The sequence below is a fragment of the Rhagoletis zephyria genome, unplaced genomic scaffold (genome assembly GCF_001687245.7).
Source record: "Rhagoletis zephyria isolate East Lansing unplaced genomic scaffold, Rhagoletis_zephyria_1.1 Rzeph_scaffold_02293, whole genome shotgun sequence".
In the NCBI taxonomy this organism is placed as follows: Eukaryota; Metazoa; Arthropoda; class Insecta; order Diptera; family Tephritidae; genus Rhagoletis; species Rhagoletis zephyria.
The window spans coordinates 25,045-38,448 of NW_016159377.1; the positions used below are offsets into that span (position 1 = coordinate 25,045).

Sequence of the window (13,404 nt, forward strand, 5' to 3'; positions counted from 1 at the left end):
CCAAAAATTTATAATATTCTTATTTTTCGTCTAAAAATTATTGTAAATATCAATTTTGAGTGAATTATCTTCAGTAGTTACTAAAATATCGCAGTTTTCGTATTTCCGAAAATTACCGTTATATGGGAAGTGGGCGTGGTTACATTCCGATTTCGCCCATTTTCAATACCAACCTACCTTGGATTAACGGAAACCTACATACCAAATTTCGTTGAGATATCTCAATTTTTGCTCGAGTTATCGTATACACGGACGGACGGACAGACGGACAGACGGACGGACAGACAGACATGGCTTAATCGATTTCCCTATTCATTCTGAGCATTTATGTATACATTTGTCTATATCTATCTCGATTCGTTTTGGCTGTTACAAACAGCTGTTATGTGAACAAAATTAATATACCCTTGTGCACAAGTGCGCTCGGGTATAAAAAAAAAACAAAAGACCGGCGACGATATAACTGCATACCCAAAATTGTTGTTAAAATTCAGAGTAAAAAGCTCGAAATTTAGACGATTTGTTTAATGGGTTTGTATGGGTTTGGTTAATAATACAACATTCTTATACGAAAGAAAGAAAAAAAATTTACTTGAAGAACATTGCAAATATTAGAAAAATACCAATGAGTCAATGTATTTGTCTATAGTAACTCCAGTTGAAGTTTTTGCAAATGATGATGCTTCGTTGTTGCCTTAAGTTTCATCACTTTCGCCTTCGGTTGAAAAAAAAAACCCGTGAAGATGCCATTAATATGATCTCAAATACCATATCATTAGTTAAATACAAAGTTTGTTAATAAATAATTTTAATTTCTATAGCAATAATTAAAAAATGGAACAAAACTTTAACTTTTGTTAAAAGAACTAAAAAAAGTTATTGGTAGATATTTTCCAGATTTGGTGGATTTTTTTCAAGTGGATGGTAAATATTTATTTTCGGAAGTGGCAATCCTGAAAACAGATAATATGCGCGCAAGCAAATCGGTACTCACCACCAGTGTTGCCATTTCTGTTTCTGCCGTTCCGCCAGATTAATAAACAAATATCGCTAGAATCCTACTAAATCATTTAAATTCTGTAAAGTGTTATGAAAAAAAGTTTATTTTATAATTTAGCAGTTAAACTTTATTTGATAAACTTAGAAATCATATGTTTATAAAAAATCATCAGTTTTTTAACAAAAACAAAACTGTAACTTCGTTATATAAAGTATAAAAATTTGTCATAAGAATGTCGAATTAAAATTATCAAATCATCAAAAATATATAGATATGCATACATGCAGCTTTTTTCATGTTAGCTGAGCCGAAGATACCTAAAAATATTCGACAACTATATAATACTATTAGAATATCTTTCCCGCCATGTTCAGTGCTTATTTAGTGCATTTTAATCTGGATACGAAAATCTTTTTATACACATAAGTATCTACATACATTGCTTCAAATAAAATATATATTTTGATTGAATTAAAGTGAACATTCAATTGGTTCTATAAAAGTTTAGAATCGTTATTAGTGCGTTACTATTTATTTTGGTTTTTGATAAATACAACAATACATCTATCTTGGACCGATCACTAATGTAGTATATATGCATATTAAATTTTACTGAAAAAAATTTTTTGATGTTTTGATTTGTCCCAAGTCAAACAAATTTTCTTAAGTTATTATGAATGGATAAAACAGACCTCTTCTTTGAAATCAGTACTAAAATTTAACATTTTAATAGTATCTACTTCAAGTGCTTATCAATACTTTACGACACGCACATATTAACAACATTGGCCATTTACCTTAAAGTTATTTAATTTTAATTATTTGTCTACAAAAATTCGGTTTATACTTTAACAAAACCCGTATAAATCCAAGGTTCAATCTTTACGCAACATTAAAAAAATCAACAAACTTTCGTAAAATTGTCGACCTTTTTAATTAGATTTCCTAGAAATACATATTTTGAGTATGCAGTTTTGTAGCTCGTTCAATTGATCAATTTAAATAAAGTGCAAGTTTCAAATAACTGCGACTTATCGTTGATTTTTAAGAGACTTCCAAAATTTTGGACCACGTCAACCGATTTCGATAATTGTTTTTGCAACCTTTTTCGGAAAGGTAGTGTCTCAGAGGTGGCCCCATACTAATCTGGTTTAGATCAGATCATTGGATCATGAAATATATATATATATATATTTTTTTTTATCGGTTTTTTTTTGTTAAAAATTACTTGTTAATATATATTTTTTTTTTGATGGAGGCGTTGCTCATTTTCTTCATTAAAAAAATCGTCGAGCATACTTAGATAATAGGAGAAAAATTACCGACATTATCAAAAAATACCACACATCAACGGTAAATCCTAGCTACTTTAAACTTGCACTTTATTATACTAAAATTGAATGAGCTAAAAAGCTGAATAATATTAAAAAATCATAAAAATTTAAATAGAAAGCTCGAAATTTTTACGAAAGTTTGTCAGTTTTTTTAACGTTGTTCACAGATTTAAACTTATTTTCATACAGTTTTTGTTAAATAATAATAATAAAATGGGAGCATTTCAAATTGGCGTCAGTTGACACAGAGAGAAATGACTAGCGTGTTTTAACGAGCTCAGTCAAAATTGCTCTGGTGGTTACAGCGCCAAATAAGAAGAAGATACAAATGATAAATTTAGATTCGCCAGGAATAACAAAGAAAACATTCGATTAATTCATATCCTTAGCTCTCGATTATTCAAAAAAAGGGAAAAAAGCCCATGGGCGTTATTTCCATTACGAAGGGGAAATAGCGCCCACCAATAAAAGGCAATGAAGCCCGAGGGTAATATTTCCAAAAAAAAGGAAAATAACGCCCGCTTGATTTATTTCATAAAAAAAGAAATAAAGCCCGTGAATAGTATTTTCTCCGAGTAAAAGGCAGAATAACATAAATCAGCCGTGGTCGAGTGGCACACACCGCCTGCATATCGGAGGAGAAGCTCGGCCAATCATTTTAAACTTTGCGCAGATTGCTTTGCAGAGCACAGTAGGCGTACTAATCTAAATGGTAATACAAGCATTTTGTGTCCAATGCACCGTCAGATTATTCGACAATCGACGAAAGTATTTATTTATCGTTTTACTTTTTGATATTCCTTGTTTTGCTGAAAATTTGAATTATTTAATTTTCATGCACATGTACTTATGTACATACATACATATGTATTAAATATATGCATTGAAATTTGTTAATTTCAATTTCTTCGTATAATAAAGGAAACCAAATATTTAGTTTATTGTTATCATATTAGTTAGTTTTTATTTAGAGCAGGGGTTTTGGATGTACATATTCTAAAATGGAGACAAGAGCCACAATAAAGATGAAATAACGCCTTATTTTAGGAAATAAAGCCCGCGGGCGTTATTGCTATATCGAAAGGGAAATAATGCCGGCAAAAGGCAATAAAGCCCGCAAGCCTAATTTCTTTCTCGAAAAGGCAACAAAGCCCGCGGGTTTTATTTCTTTTTTTTTTAAGAAATAAAGCCCATGGGCTGAGCCAATTTGGCTGGCAGACACGAAAACAAAAATTTCTTCGAAATCTCCATACCAGTAAAATTACTATTTATTTGCTATCTCCACATATTTGGATCCTCGCTATAATCACTCATTTTTTAAACCAGTTACAGAAGAAAAGTTTACAAATTAAATACACCGAGGTAAAAAATAGTAAAATCAAACAAAAACGTCTTTGATCTTACTAAAAACGTAAATGAACGTACTGTATAGCGGTAGATATACAATTAAAATATACACATATTAAAATTAAGCATATTGCACTTCATGGATGGCGTTTTGCACTGCATAAGAAATTCGAACCATGTCCCTCTGGAAATCAACAAATTGTGGTAAGCATATTTGCGCACTCAGCTACAGCTAAGGTTGCCAGACGTACTGATTTTATCAGTACAGTACTGATTTTTCAACTCTTGTACTGATTTTATCCATTTCTTCAATCAGTACGCTAATGTCCTGATTTTTCAAAATTTGTACTGATTTGTACTGAATTTCCAATTCAAACAAAACACTTTAGGATTTTCTTAAGGTTTTCACATAACGTAGGAACTTCCTTAAACTGTACTGTTAAAAGTAAGAAGAAAATAATTTAATTATAGTTTACATGTTTTAGATAATGTTTGATATGCCCAAGAAATTAATACAACAAAAAGATCAATCGTTTTATGAGTATATCATCGGGTCGTTACGTACCAGTTACGTTAATATGATGGAGCCAAAGAACGTAAATCTATTGATTCACGTTGTTTGATGGAGCTTAAATTATTTACAAAGAAGGCTGACATTTTTTGTCGAGTGTGGTTAGTTATCTCGAAAATAACTTTCAGTTTGATAACAACAAATTTGAATATTCGAATGGCTTTTGCCTATAACTTACAATTCTTTTTTTTCAATTTACTGACATTGTAAAAGAGTTTTGTATAAAAGTCATAGAGCTGACTACTCTTTTTAGCGAATTCTTAGTCTTTCAAAGTGTTTGCATAGTTGAAAAAATTATTTTAGCCATGAGAAAATATAGGTGAAGTCCTTAAAAAGTGGAACTTTTTCACAGTTTAAAAGAGTATTTAATTTTGGTTTTTTCAATACCACACTCACACGAAGCAATTGAGAGGATCTTAAGTACAAAGTTTGTTTCCTGGCGCAAGGAGAGAAACCGGCTTCTAACTAAAATTTTTGAAAGTGAGCTTCAAATTAAAAGTAATTTTAAGATCAAATGTATAGAATTCTTGGACTATTTAAACACTGAAAATATGAATGATCTCATTATTGCTATTCGATAATGTCATAAATATGAAATAATTTATTATTTATAACTTATTAATTAAAATGAATAACACTTCTATTTTTTATGAACCATATTTTATTTATATACCAATTTATTGTTAAAAAGATGAACTCTGGCGTTTTAAAGTATTTTCTGTTACTTAGATTCATAATTTTGCTTTGAATAAAAATGTACTGAAAAGTACTGATTTTTTAGCATGAAAAAGTCTAACGTACTGATTTCTCGCATGAAAAATCTGGCAACCCTAGCTACAGCCAGACATGTAAACGTGCTTTCAAATGTTGAGTTTGAATCAACACCACAGCACGCGATTAGTGCTTTTGTACAGATAAACATGTACTATATACCCTACAGGAGATTTCTCTAGCCCAAAAATAGTTCAAGATGCGTACCCTTTTCAACAACGCTAGTTCCCGCTCAATCTCCGAACAATGGCTTCAACTGTCTACTTTATAATGGAGGTGTCATTGGCGGTGGACAGTTGCCCCATAATCATTCCAATATTCAGAGATAAACTAAACGAAAAATCTCGTCCGTTGAAGATTGTTGTGGCCGAGCGACCCGGGAGCCGATGTTGCTTAAACAACCACAACGCAGTACTTTGTTCGTGCCCGTTGATTCTTGCAAAGATGAACGAATCGTGGTTAGGATTTGAGTTTTTTTTACACTTCATCTGCCAGCAGAAATCAGAATTTTTTGAGTGTTTTCGTCTAGTTCTGTTAAAAACTATCTCAGAACTAGTAACTTTCTATCATGGGGACAATTGCGCACTGCAGGAGATTTCTATAATTCACAAATAGTTCAAGATGCATTCATTTTTGAAGTGAAACTTCAAAATCAAGATTAAAAAATTCTTGGCTAATTTTTCTACGGCTAGTGCTCGATATGTACCTCATGTAAGTAATTAAATAAATAAAATATTGTGTAGTTTGGAGCGGGAGCGGAGGTAACAGCGGAGCTCGGAGCGAAATAAAATACCGGAGCGGAGCTAGAGCGGATCAATGAAAAAAAACCTTTGCTTCGAAGCCCTGGCTACATGTTCTCAAAGAGTGAAATTCTTTGGAAAAAGCTTTTAAAAAAAACCTGCAACATCTTATCATTTTGCATTTAAATACTAGGGGAATTCGCGCTTCTTTGTATTCTCTGTATCCTGCGTAAGAGTAACTGGTAGTGCGTGTGGTTCTTGTTGCATGTGTATTTGATGTACCGCCAGCGACAACAAATCACACGCTCATGCAGTTACAATTACACAACATACAACGAATACACGGAAGAGTGAATTCCCCTACGGTTTTTACAAGTTGCATTTTGGAAGTGCGGAGAAAGAAGAAGAATGAGATCACCTTTTGAGGAAATGGTAGTAGAAATGCACGAAAAGTATACAATTAGCAGTGAAATAAATATTATAAATACTTACCAATTTCAAAAAGAAAATGTGTTTACTAATAATTAATTTAATTTTCGTTCTATGTATCGGTATTAAACTGCAATTTTTATGTAAATACATTCATAAATATCATTTATTACAATTATTTTTAAGTAAAATATGCAAAAATAAATACACGATTCCAATAATTCCCAACAAAATCCATACGCGCATTCAGAAGAAAAACGTATTTTTGTGGGAGCGGAAGCCATACCAACACGCGCAGCCGAATTCCCTGAATTTGCGACAACAACAAAACAACAGGCCGGTACAATTAATTAGGCTAAGCAATTAAGTTAGCCAGTAAGTGAAATTTTTGTAATCAGCCTTGAAAAAGAGCTCATTCAAATTGGTCACCTGACCAATAAAACGTCTTTTTTAATTTCTCCGTGAAACAAAATCGTTAACTTACACACTCAGATGTGAACAATCAAATACATACGTACGTAATAAATTTTTGTATGAAAATATTATTTTAAATACGATAATTTTTAAACGCAAATCAAATATGAAGTATTAATTTTTACTATGCATTATTTCCCTCAGTGTACAAGCCTAACTTCGAAAAGCTTTAAAAATCCATAAACAGGTAAGGAAGAGTCCTCGGATTAGCACAAACTCTAAGTATATCGATGGCTGAGTGGAAGATCGACCTATCTCGGCAGCCAGTTTGAAAACGCTCTATCTCAAAAAACTTTTCAAAAACGCCCTATTTCAGAATTCGTTTCAAAGACGCCTTATCTCAGCTGCCGATTCAAAAACGCCCTATATCAGCATATTTTCAATACATTTTGAAGTGAGATAGGGCGTTCTTGAACCGAATTTTGAAATAGGGTGTTTTTCAATTAAATTCTGAAATAGGACGTTCTTGAAAAGTTTTTTGAGATAGAGCGTTTTCGAACTGGCTGCCGAGATAGGTCGATCTTCCACTCAGCCATCGATATGTATATATGTTATATAAAAATGCGTCAGTTGAGAAATTCGGCGTTACTTCCTGAATTAATAAAATATGAGTTAAAAAATAATAACTTATCCTTTTCTACTTTACCGCGCCATTTAATTTTGAATTAAGGTATCCACACACCTATGCGATTCTGTCGGTGCGAATCTGTTACAACAATGCCGACCATAGTTTTAAATGAGGAACCACACACTTATGCGATTTTGCTGCAGCGATTTATTCAAACATTCACAGTTCTTCTTTTGGTCGTGCCGAAATCGCAGACTCCGCGTTTTGAGAACGAAAAAGGTCAATAGAAGGATTTTACAATATTAAAACAAAATTGAACGTAAGAAAACAAAACATATTTGATGTCGAAAAGTTAAGAGTTTTATTTTTTTTTTAATATTTATTGTTTGTCTATAAGTAAATTGACAGATTTTACTGCGATAAAATCGCACAGATGTATGCGTACTTCCATTTTCAGCAGTAACGTTTGTAGCATCAAAAACGGTGCGGATTCGTTGCGACAAAATCAAAGAAATTTTCAAAAAGTCGGATGTGGGAGTGGCGCTTAAAAAGGGTCAAATGGCCCCTTTAGTCGTACAACGGAAACACGGACACTAACTGCAAGGTCAAATATTGTTATCGACGCGATCCATAACATATAACATATATTTATTTAGTTTAAATACCGTTTTACATAAAAAATCTTAAGATTTTTTACTTTATATTACAAATTTTCATTTTACGGGAAAATATTATTTTATATTGAACACAGCGACGCAGCAGAAATTTTTTAATAAAAACACTCACTTATCCCCTAATGTTATCGAGATCATTATGAAAGAAATGTAGATTGTTGAACATCCCTTTATTTAGTGCATTTAATTTTCCAACATCTGGTTGCGCCTTTCTGTTCAGCATTAGAGCCATCTTGATTTGTTTGATTGTTTACTTTGTTGAAAAAAATTAGTGAAATTATTAAACACGTTTTATATTGTTAAAAAAAATGCATTTAATGTATACAAAATACACGCGAACATTGCAAAGATCGTATGCCTATGAAAATATAAGTGATAAGTGCTCTTTTTGTATGAAAATTTGCTGGTGAAACTGCAAAGAATTTAACAACAAATTATGTAGTTAAACACTATTACTAATAAATTGTAAAGAGTGACAAATAATGTATATATACGTTGCTTAACATCCCCAGCAAGTTTCATAAGAAAATTCATCATAGTTTTGCTAAGACACCCAAAAGGTGATGTAATGGAAAGCCAACCCCGTGGCAGCTGTCTTGCTCCCACCTCTCCCTTAGCCTCGAAACAATGTTCCTGCTTTCGCAGATATTAAGTAATAATGTTTTCGTTGTCAATTCATGCAACTTTTTTAAAAGTTGCAACGGAAGATCCTAAATTAGCTTATTGTTTTTAAATGTACAATTTCTTTAATTAAAGTAATAGAAACGTCCACATCGTAAGTTTCACACAACGATGCTACTTTCTTTTGCAGAGTTTTTTCCTTTAGCTTAAGATATTTAGAAAAAAATGTTCGATTAGAGTTCCTTGAAAAAATCAAATCGTGTGGTCATATTTCCAATAAGCTAGTCCAACAGGACGTAGAAGACCTCTACTCCTGGAACATATTTGAATAACCAACATTTCCATCTACATGCTTAATTGCATTCCTGCAGAAGCAAATATTTAATATCTTCAAATAAACGCTTTATATTGGCATATGTTTGGACATATTATGCAATGACGAATCAATATTTTCTTGTAAAATCTACCGCCTTCAGGACTAGAACTGACTGTTATATGAGTTTTGCACAATCCCAAATAATGTTATAACTTCTGAAAAGCATTCAATATAAATGATGTACAGTTTTCAGAAACAGTTTCACAAGTTATGAGAATATTCCATTTATAAGAGATATTTTCTTTTCTTTCTTTAAATACAATTTAATTTTTTTATTGCATGTTTTATCATATTCGCATTATGAAAAATTTTTAATTTTTTTCCAATTTTATTTCTTTTGTCTGGCCTCTAAAATTCAGCCGCGCCCGGATCAATTTACCCCGCTTACCTCCACGCACTACGGGCCTGTTGAAACCATATTCAAAAGTTAAAAAAAATCTGATGTTTGTATTAGACACTTGATTACTAATTGATTGAAATTGAAGCGAACAATAATTTAAACTTTATTAATAATGTCTATCTAATTATACATATTTTGGTGCTCACACTTTGCTAAGTGTTTAGCCAATTGTGTGGTGTGCGTCTTCTCGAAATTTCTTCATATAATTTTCTCTTAATAAAATTAACTAGTGAACCCGCATGGCGGTAAAACGCCCAAAGTTGAGTTTCGAAAACTCAAAAAATATTCCAAATGTTAGTAGAGTTATAAGCGATCCGGGTGCCATATTTGTCCTAAATTCGTGCAGCCGTTTCTGAGTGAAGAGAAGTCATGCACTATGATTTTACTTCCATAAAATTTCAAACCACCCTATACCTACGAAAAAACTTCTTTATTAAAAAAACTAAAACTTTATCACACATCTACGGATGTTCCAAATATAAATAAATAAATAAAATAATAAATAAATATAATATAAATATTCCAAATCTTAGTCAGAGTTATAAGAGATCCGAGTGCCATATTTCATCAAAACCGTTCAGCCGTTTCTAAGTAAAGAGCAGTCTCGCATAATGCATGGTTTTATTTTCATCGAATTTCAAATCACCCTATATCGATGCAAAAAGTTCTTAATTAAAAAAATAAAATCTTATCACACATCTACAGGCTAAGGTCTTTAATTTAACCTCTCATTTTTGAAATTCATTTTCAAAAGTATTCTCAAACTAACATCGTCTTAAATCTCTTTAGTCTGACATTGTGATATACATGCATTTAAATAAACTGTTGAATAAATTTGAATTTGATTGTTCGAACACATGGCTTCCCTCCTAAATAAAGGTCAGGAATAAAGTATTTTCAAACCCATTTCGATTGATATCCTTCTTCTTCTTCTTAATTGGCGCTGTAACCGCCTAAGCGATTTTGGCCGAGTCCAAAACAGCACGCCAGTAATTTCTCTTCTGTGCTAACTGACGCCAATTGAAAATGCCAAGTGAAGCCAAGTCCTTCTCCACCTGGTCTTTCCAACGCAGAGGAGGCCTTCCTCTTCCTCTGTTACCAGCATCGCGGCCCGCGTTGAATATTTTCAGAGCAGGAGCGTTTCTGTCCATCCGAACGACATGGCCAAGCCAGCGGAGCCGCTGAATTTTAATTCGCTGCACTATGTCTATATCGTTGTAATCGTTTCTTCGATTGATATCCACCTTTTAATAATTCATCCAAATTATTGAATAATTTGTATGTAACTTCTTAAACACGTGAGAACCCTATACAAACTTTCAAATTCTTCAATCCAAAAATTTCTTAACATTCTTTCACTTGACTACGGTATTTTCATATTTCATATACTTTTTGTATTAGTTAATTGAGTTAGACCTTTCAAACAGGTGGCAGTCACTCTTCAACATATTTTCAAGTTTAATCCTCGTTAACTCTCTTTCGACGGACATTGCGATACACATTTTAATTAACTGATGAATTACATAAGTGGACTTTGATTTTCCAAACATGTCGAAACCCCTTCATTATACAGTTCTCAAATAAAAATGTTTCGAACCCCCTGCGATTGATACCCATATTTTAATAATTTATATAACTTAACAAAAATTTTAATTTAACTTGTTTAACAGGTGGCAACCCTCTTCCAACATCCCAAAAATATTCTTAGCGTTAAAACTAAAGATTTCTTAACACTCCTTCATTGGACATCCATATTTTGATGTTTCATATAACTTGTGTATAAGTAACCTAAGTTCAACATTTCAATCAGGTGGCAACCCTCTTCAAAATATGTTCAAACTACTACTTTCTGAAACCCCTTTCGTTTGGCACCCATATTGTGATACATGTTTCTCTTACCTAATATGATTTTTTAAACAGGTGGCAGCCCTCCTATAGTATAGTTAAGAAACAAAGCTTTTCAAAACCAATTAGGTTGATACCCAGTTTGAAATAATTGATTTATTTATTTAAACTTTGTGCAAAACTCAAGAAAATTCGATAAATTTGCACACTAATTTGCAACTTTCTATTCAGTATGAAGTTTATAGTCTATTCAATTTTAGTATGACAAAATGCAAGTTTAAAGTTGCTAGAAAATCGCGTTGATTTTTGCCAATTTTTTTAGTGGAAGGTTTTGCTCATTTTCTCCATACAAAAAATAATTGTCGAATATACATACTTTGTATGGAAGAACTTGCGTGAAAAAAATTACCAAAAATCAACGCGATTTTCTGGCGACTTCAATCTTGCACATTGTAAATTTGAATGGGCTATAAAACTGCATACTTAGAAATTTTTTAAAAAATCTGAATAAAAAGTTGCAAATTAGTGTTCAAATTTAATGAATTCTCCTGAGTTTTGCACAAAGTTTAAAAATCTTATTATTATGTTTTGTTGGATAGAATGAACATTATTTTTATAAAGAAATATCGAAAATAAATTAGAATAAAAAACTTTGCATATATTGCGAAAAATTCACTGTGCCAATACTTCTCTTCGGCACTGTATATAGATTTAAAAACTAGCATCATCATGTCTGGGTACTCACCTCGACATGCCATCAGGACTTGGCGTGCCATACTCGCGGGAGTCTCTTATCCGTTGAAGGGTCTCCTGTTCACTTATGCCGGCGGCTATGGCCTGATCCAGCTCTGCATTATCGCGTTCATAATGAAATGCCGCTAACCGATCCTCTGTAAACGGTTTCGAAGCACTATTTTCCAACGCTTCGTCGTTGTTCTGATTTTTAGCCAACAACGCCTCGATGCAAAAGGACTTTCTCGGCTGACTCTGAGCCGTCACTGTAGTGGTTACTGGTGGCGAATCGGATGCATTCTGCTGCGCTAACATAACGTTACTAAGCGGCAGACGAGGCATGGGATAGCAGCCATTGACCAAGGCGGGATGGCCGACGGGCAACGCACTCGGCGTGAATGCATCGTACAAGCGTGACGCTGAAATTGCTGACGGTGGTTGCGGCGCTTGTGTGACGGAAGCTGGGAAGATGCGTTGATCGCGCAAACTGTTGGCTGCTGTGGTGGTAGCCATGGGCGCGAGGTGTGGTAGAGCGGGTATTGGAGCTACAATTAGCGGCAAGGCCGCACTGGATGTGGGGGGTAGATGTAAAACGGGATGATTGCTTTCGCGCTGTGGACTTGTATTTATGACATATCCACTTGGTGGAGAGTTCGTGGCGGACCGCGGCGAGTTAGATGAACTGGTTGGACTGGAATGGACGGGCGATCGAGGCGACAGCGTGGAGCAAGTGTTATTATTATTGTTCTGGCAATCGCTGCGTTGTGGCGATGGGTTTCGCTGCAGTTTTTGCTGTTGCGCGGCAGCAATGTGATTTAGGAAATGCGAAATTTGTTGCTGCTGTTGTTGATGCGTTTGCTGCTGTTGCAGTGTTGGAGGCTGTGACACTTGTACACTGGACATTTTGTTTTAATTCACTAAATTAGCATCCAACGTCTACATAGAAAAGTTTCAGATTTGGATTTTTTTTTTGCTTAATTTACATTCACTTTAATATTAATTGGGTATCACTTAGAAGTATCTATGTATTTTCTGCACTGATTTTTCTGGGCAAAATTTTTAAATGCGTAGATTATCAGTCACTCTGCTCGTTTCGTAGTCATTAGAAGTCGTTTTCCGGCGAACTTAAACCATTTTAACGTTTAACCGTGGCGAGTATACGTTACCAACTGTGCAATTGCACTCAACAATTGCGTATCATATACCTCGATGTGATAATTGAACGTAATCAGCGCCCGTTTGCTTGGCTGCCGGCTGCACCACACCTTTCACACCCTGCAACATTCAACCATGGGCACTCTTTCCTCGCTTACTCTCTCGCCGCTCTCTCTTACTCTCTGCCAGCAACACGCACACACACCAATGCCTGCAGCAGCTTTATTGTTAAAGCCACACAGTGGATTCGTGTACTATATCAAAGATGGAGGAGACTTTCTGTGATTGGCATCTCGTTCTAGCAATTGTTGTGCAAAAGTGAGAGCACACCGCTATTGGGGCGTGTTTGTAGCGGTTAAAATGTCGA

The 13,404-nt window shown here is 33.9% G+C and overlaps 1 protein-coding gene across 1 annotated transcript in view; it reads right to left on the minus strand.

Annotated features, from left to right (window-relative positions):
* exex (motor neuron and pancreas homeobox extra-extra) overlaps window positions 1-13,038 on the minus strand; it is a 33,502-nt gene extending 20,464 nt beyond the window's left edge. The window contains exon 1 of the mRNA XM_017620923.1: window positions 11,896-13,038. Within this exon, the coding sequence (XP_017476412.1) occupies window positions 11,896-12,785 (890 nt within the window). The 5' untranslated portion in view covers window positions 12,786-13,038. The remainder of the gene's footprint in view (window positions 1-11,895) is intronic.
* Window positions 13,039-13,404: the final 366 nt, after the last annotated feature.